Source organism: Hylobates moloch, unplaced genomic scaffold, assembly GCF_009828535.3.
Source record: "Hylobates moloch isolate HMO894 unplaced genomic scaffold, HMol_V3 SCAFFOLD_9, whole genome shotgun sequence".
NCBI lineage: Eukaryota > Metazoa > Chordata > Mammalia > Primates > Hylobatidae > Hylobates > Hylobates moloch.
The window spans coordinates 17,873,218-17,888,878 of NW_026652284.1; the positions used below are offsets into that span (position 1 = coordinate 17,873,218).

At 45.0% G+C, this 15,661-nt stretch overlaps 1 protein-coding gene and 1 long non-coding RNA gene across 3 annotated transcripts; one reads left to right on the forward strand and one right to left on the reverse strand.

The window, feature by feature from the left end:
- Positions 1-384: 384 nt before the first annotated feature.
- LOC131384160 (neuroblastoma breakpoint family member 3-like) lies at positions 385-3,543 on the forward strand (the record flags this gene model as incomplete). Its single annotated transcript, XM_058443669.1, has 4 exons — positions 385-476; positions 1,080-1,252; positions 1,966-2,017; positions 2,632-3,543. Coding segments are annotated over 4 exons (561 nt in total), but the record flags the coding sequence as incomplete, so codon positions are not given.
- Positions 3,544-6,877: 3,334 nt separating this feature from the next.
- Positions 6,878-10,070, reverse strand: LOC116813006 (uncharacterized). Of its 2 annotated transcripts, none has more exons than XR_009214793.1 (4): positions 9,947-10,070; positions 8,991-9,056; positions 8,655-8,748; positions 6,878-7,521 (listed from the first exon to the last, which is right to left on the reverse strand). It is a non-coding gene; the product is annotated as an uncharacterized LOC116813006 (long non-coding RNA). The 2 variants fall into 2 exon arrangements; XR_009214794.1 differs by having other exon boundaries at positions 6,878-8,556.
- Positions 10,071-15,661: the final 5,591 nt, after the last annotated feature.

Below are 15,661 nucleotides of genomic sequence, written 5' to 3' on the forward strand. Positions count from 1 at the left end.
AATGATTTGGACTCAAGGGTTTGTAGATTTCCTCCTTCATTCTAGTTTGAGTGTCTTGCAACCATGAATGAGCTGGGCATTTGATGAGACAGGGCTGAATACTGCAGTTTTCCTCCTAGAAATCATCTGGGGCATTTTCTTTGAATTGATGGGAACAATAAGGCATAACTGTTTGCACAAACTTGGGATAAATGATTTTGGGATAAGTGTCTACCAGAATAGGGACATTTGACCCTTGGTTCTGAGATGCAAACCAAAGAATGTCTATCATGACTGGCTTTGAGGTCTCCTGAAATATATCTCCCACATTGTCCTGTTCTCATGCTCAGGAGCCTGAGGTCCCTGTGTGGGGATTAGACAGTGGACTGTCATGGGTGTAGGTGAATTGGCTTATTTTGTCTGTCCCTGTCTGAATTTATTGCAGGAATTAAAAAAGACCAAGAAGAGGAAGAAGACCAAGGCCCACCATGCCCCAGGTAAGTTTGAGCAATTGTCAACAGCTAATTCTGTGTTGACACCTGGAGACTCCTGGTTCAGGGAAAGCAGAGCAGGCCGACATTATCGATTACATCCTTTCAACCAAGCCTGAATTATTCCTACTCACATTGCTGTTGGTTTTCATTGCAGTAGATATTTAGGTTTCCGTTTCTTCCTCCCCTTATCATTTACTAACCTACTGTAGGTGGACCATACTTCAAAAGCTGTATCCTCTTGGTGACTGCATGGAAACTTAAGCACATTTTATGGAAAATTATTGAGCACTGTCTTTTCATGATCACTGTATGCTGTGTGTCCTGAGGGCACTAACTCAGAGTGTCCTGTACTGCCTCATCAGTGTGTCACCTGGACAATTCACTGAGCTCTCTCTCTCTGCCTCTGTCTCTCTGTCTGTCTTTCTCTTTCATTCTTTTCTTTTTGGCCCTGTTCCATCCCGACTGAAGGCAATCATTTGTTACCTCATTAATGGATGTATCCTTTTTCTTTTTTAACCACTTCCTTATGCTACTCATGAAATCTAGTTGGGGCTCTTTTGTGTCTGATTTCCCCTGGCTTATTCTTTACTTTTTCTACTTTTCCAGGCTCAGCAGTGAGCTGCTGGAGGTAGTAGAGCCTGAGGACTTGCAGGACTCACTGGATAGATGTTATTCGACTCCTTCCAGTTATCTAGAACAGCCTGATTCATGGCAGCCCTATGGAAGTTCCTTTTACTCATTGGAGGAAGAACACATTGGCTTTTCTCTTGACGTGGATGGTGAGTACCTTTCTGTGAAGGTGATAAGGATCCACTGAGTTTTCCGTATAGAGATCATATTCCTGCTCCAAGAGGCCATTACTGAGCTGAGAGATGTCATTGCTGCACTGAGGACCTATAGGCACATGTAGCTTGAATGAAACTCTAGTTCTACCTGGAAGCCAGACATGGGATGGGTCAGTGAGCGTGGCTCTCTTCCTAGTCTCAGGCCATGCCTGTGGCACTCTCATTCTCCTCTCAAGGCACTGGACCTGGGCAGATGTGACAAATTCAGAGAACTATGATTTTGACTCAAGGGTTGGTAGATTTCCTTTCTCACTCTAATTTCAGTGTCTAAAATCCTCACAACCATGAACAATCTGAGTATTTGATGAGACAGGGCTGAATATTGCGGTTTCTCTCTTAGAAATCATTTGAGGGCATTTGCTTTAAATTGACTGGAAAAATATGGGATAACCATTTGCACAAACTTGGGACAAATGATATTGGGATAACGATCTACCAGAATAGGGACATTTTACCCTTAGTTTCTGGGACAAAAAACAAGGAATCTCTATCATGACCAGCCTTCAGGCCTCCTGAAATATATCTCTCACAGTGTCCTATTCTTATACTGAGGAGCCTGAGGTCCCTGTGTGAGGATTAGACAGTGGAATGTTATATGTGTAGGGGAATCAGCTTAATGTGTCTGTCCATGTCTGAATTTATTGCAGAAATTGAAGAGTACCAAGAAGGGGAAGAAGATCAAAACCCACCATGCCCCAGGTAACTTTCAACAATTGTGGTCGCTTAATTCTGTGTTAACACCTGGAGACAAGAGATCCAGGGAAAACCGTGTGTGTGATTTCATGTTTTCAACAAAGGCTGAATTACTCCTACTGACATTGCTATTGGTTTTCATTGCAGTAGACGTTTAGGTTTCCATTTCTTCCTCCCCTTATCATTTACTAATGTACCATAGGTTGACCATACCTCAGAAGCTGTACCCTTATGGCGAATGCATGGAATTTTAAGCACATTTGATGGAAAACTATTGAGCTCACTCTTCTCATGATCACTGTTTGCTGTGTGTCATGAGGGCACTAACTCAGAGTGTCCTTTTACTCCCTTATCAGTGTGTCACCTGGCCAAGTCACTGAGCTGACTTTCTCTCTCTCTGTCTCTCTCTGTCTCTGTCTCTCTCTCTCTCTCTTTCTTTTTCATTGTTTTCTACCTGGCTCTGTTCTATCCCAACATAAAGCAATAATTTTTTTACCTCATTAATGGATTTATCCTTTTCCTTTTTTAACCACTTCCTTATATTACCCCTGAAATCTAGTTGGGGCTCTGTGGTGTCTGATTTTCCCTGGCTGCTTCTTTAGTTTTTTCTCCTTTTCCAGGCTCAACGGGGTGCCGATGGAAGCAGAAGCGCCTGAAGTCTTGCAGGACTCAGTGGATAGATTTTATTCAACTCCTTCAACTTACTTTGAACTAGATGCCTCATTCCAGCACTACAGAAGTGATTTTTACTCATTTGAGGAAGAGCACGTCAGCTTGGCCCTTGACGTGGACAGTAGATTTTTTACTTTGACAGTGATGAGGCACCACCTGGTCTCCCAGATGGGAGGCATATTCCCACACTAAGCAGCCCTTACTAAGCTGAGAGATGTCATTGCTGCAGGCAGGACCTAAAGGCACATGTAGGTTTGAATGAAACTGTAGTTCCCTTTGGAAGCCCAGACATAGGATGGGAAAGTGGGCATGGCTCTATTCCTATTCTCAGACCATGCCAGTGGCCACCTGTGCTCAGTCTGAAGACATTGGACCCAAGTTAGGTGTGACACGTTCACATGACTATGTAGCACATGCCGGGAGTGATCTGCCAGACATTCTAATTTGAACCAGATATCTCTGGGTAGCTACAAAGTTCCTCAGGGATTTCATTTTGCAGGCATGTCTCTGAGCTTGTAAATCTGCTCAAGGTCAATGTCACCTTTGTGTTTAGCTCATCCAAAAGTGTCACCCTGGTTTCAATGAACCTAACCCCATTCTTTGTATCTTCAGTGTTGGTTTGTTTTAGCTGATCCATCTGTAACACAGGAGGGATCCTTGGCTGAGGATTATATTTCAGAGCCACTGACTGTTCTTGACAATTGTTAACCCACTAGCCTCCTTTGATTAGAAAAGCCATAGTCCTCTAGCCTCCAATTGATATCAATACTTAGGAAGACCACAGCTAGATAGACAAACAGCATCGAGAGGCCTTAGCCCTGCTCCTTTCAATTCCATCCTGTAAAAAACAGGAGTCAGGAGCCGCTGGCAGGGGACAGCATGTCTCCTGGGACTCTGCCGGTGCAGAATATGAACAATGCCATGTTCTTGCAGAAAACGCTTAGCCTGAGTTTCATAGGAGGTAATCACCAGACAACTGCAGAATGTAGAACACTGAGCAGGACAACTGACCTGTCTCCTTCACACAGTCCACGTCACCACGAATCACACAGCAAAAAGGAGGAGAGATATTTTGGGTTCAAAAAAAGTAAAAAGATAATGTAGCTACATTTCTTTAGTTATTTTGAACCCCAAATATTTCCTCCTCTTTTTGTTGTTGTCATTGATTGTGGTGACATGGACTTGTTTCTAGAGGACAGGTCAGCTGTCTGGCTCAATGGTCTACATTCTGAAGTTGTCTGAAAATGTCTTCATGATGAAATTCAGCCTAAACGTTTTGTCAAGAACACTGCAGAGTCAATACTGTGAGTTTCCAACCTCAGCCCAAATGTGGGCAGAGAAGGTCTAGTTTGTCCATCAGCATTATCATGCTATCAGGACTGGTTACTTGGTTAAGGAGGGGTCAAAGAGATCTATCCCTTTTAGAGACACCTTACTTATAATGAAGTATTTGGGAAAGTGGTTTTTAAAAATACCAATGTCTTGTATTCCAATGATCATCCTCTAAACATTTTATCATTTATTAATCATCCCTGCCTGTGTCTATTATTATATTCATATCTCTACACTGGAAATTTTCTGTCTCAATTTTTACTGTGCCTTTGTTTTCGCTAGTGTCTGTTGTTGAAAAAAAAAAAAACATTCTCTGCCTGAGCTTTAATTTTTGTCCAAAGTTATTTTAATCTATACAATTAAAAACTTTCGCCTATCACTCTGGACTGTTGGATTGTTTTTTACATTGAGTGTTATAATCTTTTGTTATGCTGATTGGTTTTGGTGGGTACTGATGCGAATTAATAAAGACATTTTCATTTCCCTGTTTATTTTCTAATCTCTTCCACATTGTAGGCTATGTTTACCATATGTAGCAGAATGTATTTACTCCATTTCTTGGTTCTAGTTATTTGTATTCTTTGTGAGAGAGAGAGAGAGTGTGTGTGTGTGTGTGTGTGTTTGTGTGTCTGTGTGTGCCTTTAGCATTTAGGAAGGGTTGTGTAGCTCGTATTTGATATTGACTAAAAATGTTTCATAGTTTTCCCCCCTTTGAAAACTTCTAGACACGCTTCTAATATTTGGTTTCTACGTTTTAAATTATGACTTTCAACGTCAAATATTTCCATATGACAGTCAATTACGTGATGTGTTTTCTTTTTCCTACCTCCTTTACCTGCCACTTCTCATAATAGTATTTGAACCTAAACATATACCAGTGACATTCTGTGGTTGTCATCTTGCCCACACCTTGGTTTTTGGTTTAGATCCATAATTAAATATATTAATGCTCATGAGCTATTCAAAAGTGAATGTCACAGTCATGACTTGCTGAGTGGTACTCAACAGAGTCCTCATGAGGGAATCAGGTCTCGCTGAGTTTAGCATGTTTAATAATCTTTCTCACGGTCTTGATACATGGATCGCATTACTGGATATAAGCTGCTTGCCCAAAATGATTTTTCTTGAGTTTTTGGGGACATACGTGGTGTATGTTCTCATTGTGGGATTCTGTTTTGTTCTACCAGGACCTATAATTTCTGCCAGTTACTTCATTCATTTGTTCTCTTCAGCATGAGTCTCCAGAGAATGCTTCCTTTGTCCATGCCTCCCCATCTCCCAACAATTCTGCGTTTCATAGACTGGCACCTCTGGTCCTCTGCATGGTGAAGCCCCTTCCTTTCAATTCCCCAGTAGCCAGTGTTCTAATCCACCAGGTCTCAGGCATGGTCTGTGTTTCTCCACACGCTCTTTCTGAGGATAGTTTTAGCTGTGTTCTGTCATGAACAGGGCCCCCCTGCTGTCCTGGCCTCGATTTGCATAGTGTTTCCTGCTCCCTCTGCCCTTGTGTGGCTCCCAGACCTAGTTAAAGAAAATCACCTGAGGGCCACAGTGTTCCCTGCCCTGGTGTTTGGGGGCAGGGTTATGGGTGGGATTTTTGACTCTCTAAGTTAACCCCTAGGGCTTTGAAGTGTCTGTTGAGAAATTCAGCTGTTATCATCCTAGGTGGACTTGCTGTCTCCTATCCCCCTACTTCAAATGCAGAACTTCAATTGTGTACAAAAGAAGACTGAGTCATATAATAAAACACACCCTTATTCATTGGCTGGCTTCACCAATCATCTCATGGCTGAACTTTTACAAATACACTCTTAGCCACATACCTATGAAATGTATATGTGTGTGTATACATATGTGAATTTGCTTCTGAGATTATGGAGGCTGAAATTCCCAGGATGGAAGGAAAGCATTTGTTTCCCATTAGGCCTCTTAATTCTCTCCTGGCCTTTGATTGATTGCATGAGTCCCCCCCCATTAAGGGGGGCAATCTGCTTCACTTAGTCTGCCCATCCCAATGTTAATCATATGCGAAACACTCTCTGGAACACAACCAGAATCACATTTGGCCGAATGTCCCGGCACCCTGGTGTTCGGTCACAGTGACATGTGCAAGTAACTATCACACTTGCCCTTTGTCACATTTGTCATTTCTCCTGTTTTTCTCCTAATCTGCAGCTTATATTTGTTCTCTTAATACTGTCTTGTGTTGAGCAAAAACTTTTAATTTCTATAAAGTTGAATTTATCAATGTTTTCTTTAATGGTTTGTGTTTATTCATAACAAAGAACACTTTGCCTAACTGTGTCGTGAAGATTTTGTCTTATATTTTCTGCTACATTTTTTCTAGTTTTATAGTATATATTTAGTTGCATAATCTTTAGGCCAGGTGCGGTGGCTCACGCTTGTAATCCCAGCACTTTGGGAGGCCGAGGTGGGCGGATCACGAGGTCAGGAGATCGAGACCACGGTGAAACCCCGTCTCTACTAAAAATACAAAAAAAAAAAAAAATTAGCCGGGCGTGGTGGCGGGCGCCTGTAGTCCCAGCTACTCGGAGAAGATGAGGCAGGAGAATGGCGTGAACCCGGGAGGTGGAACTTGCAGTGAGCCGAGACTGCGCCACTACACTCCAGCCTGGGCGAGAGCGAGACTCCGTCTCAAAAAAAAAAAAAAAAAAAATTTTTTTTTGTTTGTTTGGAGACAGGGTCTCACTCTGTCAGGCAGGCTGGAGTGCAGCGGCACAACTGCAGCTCACTGTAGCCTCAACCTCCCCAGGCTCAGGTGATCCTCCTACCTCAGCCTCCAGAGTAGCTGACACCACAGGCACGCACCACCATGCCCAGCTAATTTTTTTTTTTTTTTTGGGTAAAGACAAGGTTTCAGCCACGTTGCCCAAGCTGGCCTCAAACTCTTGGACTCAAGAGTCTTGTTCCCTCCCTCTTGTTCCTTCCCAATTTCAATGTTTTCTACCAGCAGGACCTCGAGAAACCATTTCACACCTCATTCAGCCTACCCTGGGTCTTCTTGAGTTGTTCTAACTCTTAATATGAATGAAAGGCTCAGTCAGAACTAGAACCAGAACTAGAACTTGAACTAGAAGTCAGAAGGCGCAAAGTACCACATCCACGAGCGAGTGAGTGGCTCCCATAGCATGGCTCGCCCTAGCACCCCAGTTTGAGAGTGTTCTCCTCAGTGCAAAGGAAACTCCAGGCATACTCCGGAGTTTCACCCATACTCACAGCCTTCGAGATCTTGTGAGTACAACACACTCCATGCAACACCAACAAGAGACAGGCCTGAGTTAAAGCAAATGCTTCGGGTCCCTCAAGGAGAAAGAGGAGCTCCTAGAGAGTAGGACGAGGCCGCTGTTGCCTGTGAGCAGGCAGCCTTACCTTTCTGGGAGATGTTCCACCCACTTGAGAGGTGATGGAGGGCAAGCGTAGTCTTCTTCAGGACTGCGATGTACCTTACAGACTCCTGCAGGCCAACCAGCCCAAGTGCCTGGAAACTGAGCACAAGTACAGGTTGAGAGCAGCCCACACCTGCAGAGCCTCAGGCTGGAAGAGACAGTCCAGAACAGTACCCACTGTTGCTTAGTGGGTAAGAAAACAGGCTTTGGGGTCAAACCCAGCTGGATCCTAACCCTGGCTCTGCCTCTTGTTAGTCAACTTCAGATTCTGCACTTGCAACCATTTGGCCACACTGCTTGCTTCCCTCAAACCATCTATATCTCCTAAAGGCTGTTCCCTCCTTCCCCTGGGACTTCACGGCAACTGGACCTACCCTCTGCCACATACCCATGAGACAGTGCTGTCATTACTGTGCTACCTGCCTGCCTCCCAATGGACAGCAGAATCCTCGACGACAGCAACTGTCTCACAGTCCGATGTGCTCTCATCGCCTGGGGCTCAGCACGCATTTACCAAATGAATTACTATCAGAAAATGTATAAGCTAATACAAATGACCCTATCATTTGAACAACTTTAGGGGCTGGGCCCGGTGGCTCATGCCTGTAATCCCAACACTTTGAGAGGCCGAGGTGGGAGAATAACGAGGTCAGGAGTTCGAGACCAGCCTGGCCAACATGATGAAACCCTGTCTCTACTAACAATACAAAAATTAGCCAGGCGAGGTCCACATGCCTGTAATCCCAGCTACTGGAGAGGCTGAGGCACGAGAATTGCTTGAACCTGGGAGGCGAAGGTTGCAGTGAGCCAAGATCGCACCACTGCACTCTAGCCTGGGCGACGGAGTGAAACTATATCTCAAAAAACTCAATAAATAAAAATAAACAACTTTAGCAAAGATGTAACAATAGGTCAGGCTGTTCTTTAAACAAAACTAAACAGTGGAAGTTTTAGATTATGTTCTTATACCTGGAACACTGCGAAACTCACGAATCACAGTGAAATTAGGAACAGCATTCAAGCACAAGCGCGAACACTGCACCTAGAAACTCTGCATCTAACAGGTGCTCAATACATGTCGGCTGAGCAAGCATATCCACAATGGGTACTCAATGGCTGGCTCTTCAGTGGTCCCTGGGAAAAAGCCAAAAGCCCAGAGTTGCTGTCTATGCAGATCTGTGTTCCGGTAAAGCCTTTAACTCAGTCAAGATAAAATCCAGTTTTTCCCCTACCTGCCACTGTCCAAGGTTATCTCCCAGTTCAGGCCCCCAATGTTAGTCTCCCAGGAACGCATGATTCGGCCTCCATTGGACACAGTGATCACATCTGGAAAAGAAAAGATCGTGGTGAAGTCATTTCCCACTTGCTCTGTCGCCTCCTAGGGTCCCGCTGTGAGCAGTGGCCTCACCTCTGATTTCTGGATGCAAATACATGTTAAACAGGTACCTGTCCTTCACTGTCAGGAGTCCCCCGTCCCCTTTCCCTACCAGACCCTGTACAGATCAAGGAGCCAAGGAACGGGACAGGGAGCTGGCTGCACAATGGAGACACGGGAGGACTCTGCTTACCCTGTCCGTGCAGCAGCATGGCATCCACAGCCCCTTCTGCCGAGCCCTTGTCAACATGGCGCCACACTGAGAGACATGAAAATTAGACGTTACTATGAACAAAAGGTGGCAACCCAGGAGACTAAGAGATAAATGAAGAGCTCTTCATTTGCACAGCAATGTCCAATTTTATTTCGAGGGAGTGAAGGAGTATAGCTAACTGGCAGTGATCCAGTCCCATTCACGGGGTAATGAGGGTACAAGGGGTTAAGAGGGGCCACTACTGTCCAGGCCCCACTACCACCCCATCAAACATATAAACAAACAACAATAAGATTAATAAAATCCATGCAATTCACAAGAAAAATAGTGATCATAAATTCTGTTTCCCTTATTTTAGTGCCTAACAACATCCAGCCAGTGTAGGTAATTCAGTGAGGGTATCTGAGAGTTCACTGCAAAGTACAATAATGTGTTTTTTGCAGCAGCATCTTTTTTTTGAGACAAGGTCTTGCTCTATTGCCCAGGCTGGAGTGAACTGGCGTGATCACAGCTCACCGCAGCCTCAACCTGCTGGGCTCAAGCAATCCTCCCACCTCAGTCTCCCAAGTAGCTGGGAATCTAGGCACACGCCACCATGCCTAATTTTTTTAATTTTAGACATGGGGCCTCACTGTGATCCCCAGGCTGGTCTCGAACTCCTGAGCTCAAGTGATCCTCCCGCCTGGGCTTGCAGCAATATCTTATTTAAGGACACTCAGGATTCAGGCTGAGAGAATAAACCACAAAGTCAGTTATAGGAACATACAAATATTCAAAGGCGGTAATACTGAAAAAAAAAAAAAGTATCAGAATCCACTAGGAGAGGCATCTTTTGCCCAACATGTCCCTTATTCAGGAATCAGCCAGGCAGAGTTGGCAATGGTAAGCCTTTCATCCCTGAGGCAGCCAGTAGACACAGTTCCCAGTTCACTCACAGATCTCCCCAGTTCGGGAATTTAATGCTGCAATCACATTCTTCTCCGTGGCCACAACCAACTTCTTGGATCCAGGGGAAAATTCCAAGGAGGCAAACTTGAGCTTCCCAACATATTGCTGTCTCCTGGGAAAAAAAGAGTACAGGGGGCACCGTAAGGAGCTAAAATCACCATTCCACAAAGTGCTCCGGAAGAAAAATCACAGGGCTATCACCATCACATTCATTTTAGGACATATAAGAAGTGTTTGTTAGCCGGGCGCAGTGGCTCACACCTGTAATCCCAACACTTTGGGAGGCCGAGGCAGGCGGATCACCTGACGTCAGGAGTTCGATACCAACCTGACCAAATGGAGAAACCCCCGTCTGTCTCTACGAAAAATACAAAATTAGCTGGGCATGCCTGTAATCCCAGCTACTCGGGAGGCTGAGGCAGGAGAATCGCTGGAACCCGGGAGGCGGAGGTTGCGGTGAGCTGAGATCGCGCCATTGCACTTCAGCCTGGGCAACAAGAGCAAAACTCCGTCTCAAAAAAGAAGTGTTTGTTAGTGAAGAGTTCTGACCAAAAGCAAGATTTTCATTCAGTATAGTCAGATGCAAAGAGAGTAACAGAAGAAAATTACCTCGGCTGGGCGCGGTGGCTCACGCTTGTAATCCCAGCACTTTGAGAGGCCGAGTAGGGCGGATCACGAGGTCAGGAGATCGAGACCACGGTGAAATCCCGTCTCTACTAAAAATACAAAAAAAAAAAAAAATTAGCCGGGCGTGGTGGCGGGCGCCTGTAGTCCCAGCTACTCGGAGAGGCTCAGGCAGGAGAATGGCGTGAACCCAGGAGGCGGAGCTTGCAGTTAGCCAAGATCGCGACACTGCACTCCAGCCTGGGCGACAGAGCGAGTCTCCGTCTCAAAAAAAGAAAAAAAAGAAAATTACCTCCTACTAACCCTTCCTTCTAAATGGAAGCACATATTTACCTTCAGATAAGTGACACCCAAAAGGGCACCTGACCGATCTTTTTTTTTTTTTTTTTTTTTTGAGACGAAGTCTCACTCTTATCCCCCAGGCTGGAGTGCAATGGTGCAATCTCAGCTCACTGCAACCTCCACCTCCCAGGTTCAAGCGATTCTCCTACCTCAGCCTCCCGAGTAGCTGGGATTACAGGCGCCTGCCACCACGCCCGGCTAATTTTTTTGTATTTTTAGTAGACATGGGGTTTCACCATCTTGGCCTGGCTGGTCTCAAACTCCTGACCTCAAGTGATCCACCCGCCATCCAAAGTGCTGGGATTACAGGCGTCAGTCACTATGCCCGTCACCACGCCCGACTGAGATCACAGCACTTCTTAACAGCATAGAGCAAGCACCTGGAGGTCAAAGCTGTAGTGAGTATGCCCGTCACCACGCCCGACTGAGATCACAGCACTTCTTAACAGCATAGAGCAAGCACCTGGAGGTCAAAGCTGTAGTGAGCTGAGATCACACCATTGCACTCCAACCTGAGCCAGACTCTGTCTCAAAAAGATAAATAGGCCAGGCGCAGTGGCTCATGCCTATAATCCCAGCACTTTGGGAGGCCAAGGTGGGTGGATCGTTTAAGGTCAGGAGTCCGAGACCAGCTGGCCAACTTGGTGAGAACCCATCTCTACTACAAATGCAAAAATTAGCTGGGCGTGGTGGCACGTGCCTGTCATCCCAACTACTCGGAAGGCTGAGGCAAAAGAATCGCTTGAACTCAGGAGGCAGAGGTTGCAGTGATCCAAGATCGTGCCACCGAACTCCGTCCTGGGCGACAGAGTGGGACTCTGTCTCAAATAAGTAAATAAAATACTGTTGTTTTATCTGGATATAAAAGTAATGCCTCCTTATTACAGAAAATGGGTGGGTGGGAGGGATACTTATAACCATTTAAAAATCTCCACCAGGCACGGTGGCTCACACCTGTAATCTCAGCACTTTGGAAGGTCGAGGCATGCCGATCACTTGAGGTCCAGAGTTTGAGACCAGCCTGGCCAACATGGTAAAACTCCGTCTCTTATAAAAGTACAAAAATTAGCTGGGCGTGGTGGGCACCTATAATCCCAGCTACTTGGGAGGCTGAGGCAGGAAAATCGTTTGAACCCTGGAGACAGAGGTTGCAGTGAGCTGAGATCATGCCACTGTACTCCGGCGTGGGTGACAGAGCAAGACTCTGTCTCAAAACAATAAAAAATAAATAAGTAATAAAAATTTTGAAATCTAATCTATCACTCTTCTGGATTGAATTGCATCCTCAAAAACTCCTGTGTTGAAACCCTATCCCCCAAAGTTACAGTATTTGATGGCAGGGCCTTTAAAAATGTAATTATGTTTTAATAAACTCAAAAGGGTGAGGCCTTAATCCAATAGAGAAAGAGACACCAGGGATGTGTAGGCACAGCAAAGGCCATGTAAGGATACAGCAAGAAGGCAGCCTTTTGCAAGCCAATGAGCAAGGCCTCAGAGGAAACAAAACCTGCCAATGCCTTGATCTTGAATTTCCAGCCTCCAGAACTGTGAGAATATCAATTTCTATCGTTTAAGCCACCTAGTCTGTGGTATTTCATTATAGCAGCCTGAGAAAACTAATACAACCACCACTATAGATACACATTTTATTATTTGAGATGGGATCTCACTGTGCTACCCAGGCTGGATTGAACTCCTGGGCTCAAGTAATACTCCCATCTCAGCCTCCCAAGTAGCTGGGATTTCAGGTGCATGCCATGGTGCCCAGCTTTGCACATATACTTTTAACATTTTACTATACAGTCATGCACTGCAAAACAATGTTTCAGTCAATGATTGATTGCATATACAGCATATACAGCGGTGGTCACACAAGAGTATAACCGAGCTGAAAAATTCCTATCGCCTAGTAACATCGTAGCTGCCATAACATTGTAGTCCAATGCATTAATCACGTTTGCAGTGAAGATGGTGTCAACAAACCCACTGTACTGCCAGTTGTATAAAAAGTACAGCCTATTCAATTATGTATACTACATAATACTTGACAATGATAATAAATGACTATGTTACTGGTTTATGCATCTACTTTTTATGGTTAGAGTACTCCTTCTACGTATTAAAAGAAAATTAACTGTAAAATAGTCTCATGCAGGTGCTTCAAGAGGTATTCCAAGCTGGCTGCGGTGGCTCATGCCTATAATCCCAGCACTTTGGGAGGCAGAGGCGAACAGATCACCTGACGTCAGGAGTTCAAGAAAAGCCTGGCCAACATGGTGAAATCCCATTTCTACTAAAAATACAAAAATTAGCCAGGCATAGTGGTGTGCACCCGCACTCCCAGCTACTTGGGAGGCTGAGACATGAGAATCACTTGAACCCGGGAGGTGCAGGTTGTAGTGAGCTGAGATCATGCCACTGCACTCCAGGCTGAGCAACAGAGTAAGACTCTGTCCCCCCCCACCAAAAAAAAATAGGTATTCCAGAAACAGGCATTGTTATCACAGATGACAGCTCCATGGGTGTTACTGCTCCTGAAAACCTGCCAGTAAGACAATATGTGGAGGTGGAAGACAGTGATATTGATGATCCTGACCCTATTTAGGCCCAGGCTAATGTGTTTGTGTCTTAGTTTGTTTTTTGTTTGCTTGTTTTTTGAGATGATCTTACTCTCTCACCCAGACTGGAGTAGAGAGGCACCATCACAGCTCACCACAGCCACGACCTCCCAGGCTTAGGTGATCCTCCCACCTCAGCCTCCTGAGTAGCTGGGACTACAGGCACCCACCACCATGCCCGGCTAATTTTTGTATGTTTTGCAGAAATGGGGTTTCGCCATATTGCCCAAGCTGTTTTTTGTTTTGTTTTTTTTCTGAGATGGAGTCTCGCTCTGTTGCCAGGCTGAGTGCAGTGGCACGATCTCAACTCACTGCAACCTCTGTCCCCCAGGTTCAAGTAATTCTCCTGCCTCAGCCTCCCAAGTAGCTGGGACTACAGGCATGTGCCACCACACCCAGCTAGTTTTCATATTTTTAGTAGAGATGGGGGTTTCACCATGTTGGCCAGGATGGTCTTGATCTCTTGACCTTGTGATCCACCCGCCTCGGCCTCCCAAAGTGCTGGGATTACAGGCGTGAGTCACCGCGCCCAGCCCCAAGCTGGTCTTGAATTCCTGGACTCAAGCCATCCACCCACCTCAGCCTCCCAAAGTGCTAGGATTACAGATGTTAGCCACTGCGCCCGGCCTGTGTCTTAGTTTTTAACAAAATAGTTTAAGACTGAAAAAAAAATTTTTAGTATTGTAGGAAAAACCTTATAGAATAAAGATATAAGAAAAATATTAAGTCAGGCATGGTAGCATATGCCTGTAATCCCAGTTGCTAGGGAGGCTGAGGCAGGAGGCTTGCTTGAGTCCAGGAGTTCAATATCTGCCTGGGGAACATAGCAAGATCCCATGTCAAAAATAAATTTTAAAAATATATTTTTGTACAGCTGTAAAGTCTGTGTTTTATACTAAGTATTATTACAAAAGTCAAAAATTAAAAAAATAAAATGTGTGTAAAGTAAAAAACTTACATTAAGCTAAGGTTAACATTATTGAAGAAAGAACAATATCTTACATAAATTTAGTATAGTCTAAATGCACAGTATTCATAAAGTCCACAGTAGTGTACAGTAATGTCCTAAGCCTTTACATTTACTCACCACCCACTTACTGACTAACCCCAGAACAACTCCTAGTTCTGCAAGGTACATTCATGGTAAGTGCCCTGTAATGGTGTACCAATTTTTATCTTTCATGTCCTATTTTTACCATACATTTTCTATGTTTACATACACAAATATTTACCACTGTGTTACAACTGCCTACAGTTTTCAGTACAGTAACATGCCGTACAGGTCTGTGGCCTAGGAAGAATAGGCTATACCATATAGCCTAGGTGTGTAGTAGGCTAAACCATCTAGGTTTACATAAATTACACGCTACAACGTTTGCACAAGAGGGCATTTCTCAGAATGTATTCCCATCATTAAGTGATGCATACCTGTATGTCTTCGTTTATTTTTCAATCTGAAAACCGTAGGCCAGGTGCAGTGGCTCACACCTGTAATCCCAGCACTTTGGGAGGCCGAGGCAGCCAGATCGCTTGAGCCCAGGTGTTCAAGACCAGCCTGGGCAACATAGCAAAACCCTGGCTCTACAAAAATACAAAGAAACTAGAGAGGTGTGCACCAGTAGTCCCAGCTACTCAGGAGGCTGAGGTGGGAGGGTCACTTGAACCTGTAAGGCCGAAGCTGCAGTGAACCATGATAGTACTGCACTCCAGCCTGGGCTACAGAATGAGTCCCTGTCTCAAAAAATTTTAAAAAGTTTTGGCTGGGCGCGGTGGCTCACGCCTGTAATTCCAACACTTTGGGTGGCCTAGGCGGGTGGATTACCTGAGGTCGGGAGTTTGAGACCAGCCTGACCAACATGAAGAAACCCCGTCTCTACCAAAAATACAAAAATTAGCTGAGTGTGGTGGCGCATGCCTGTAATCCCAGCTACTCGGGAGGCTGAGGCAGGAGAATCGCTTGAACTCCGGAGGCGGAGGTTGTGGTGAGCCATGAGATAGCGCCATTGCACTCCAGCCTGGGCAACATGAGTGAAACTGTCTCAAAAAAAAAAAAAAAAGTCTTAAACAGAGTCCTTTTCCCCGCTCATCAGTCTAACCTGGCCGAGGGCTCAGAGCAGA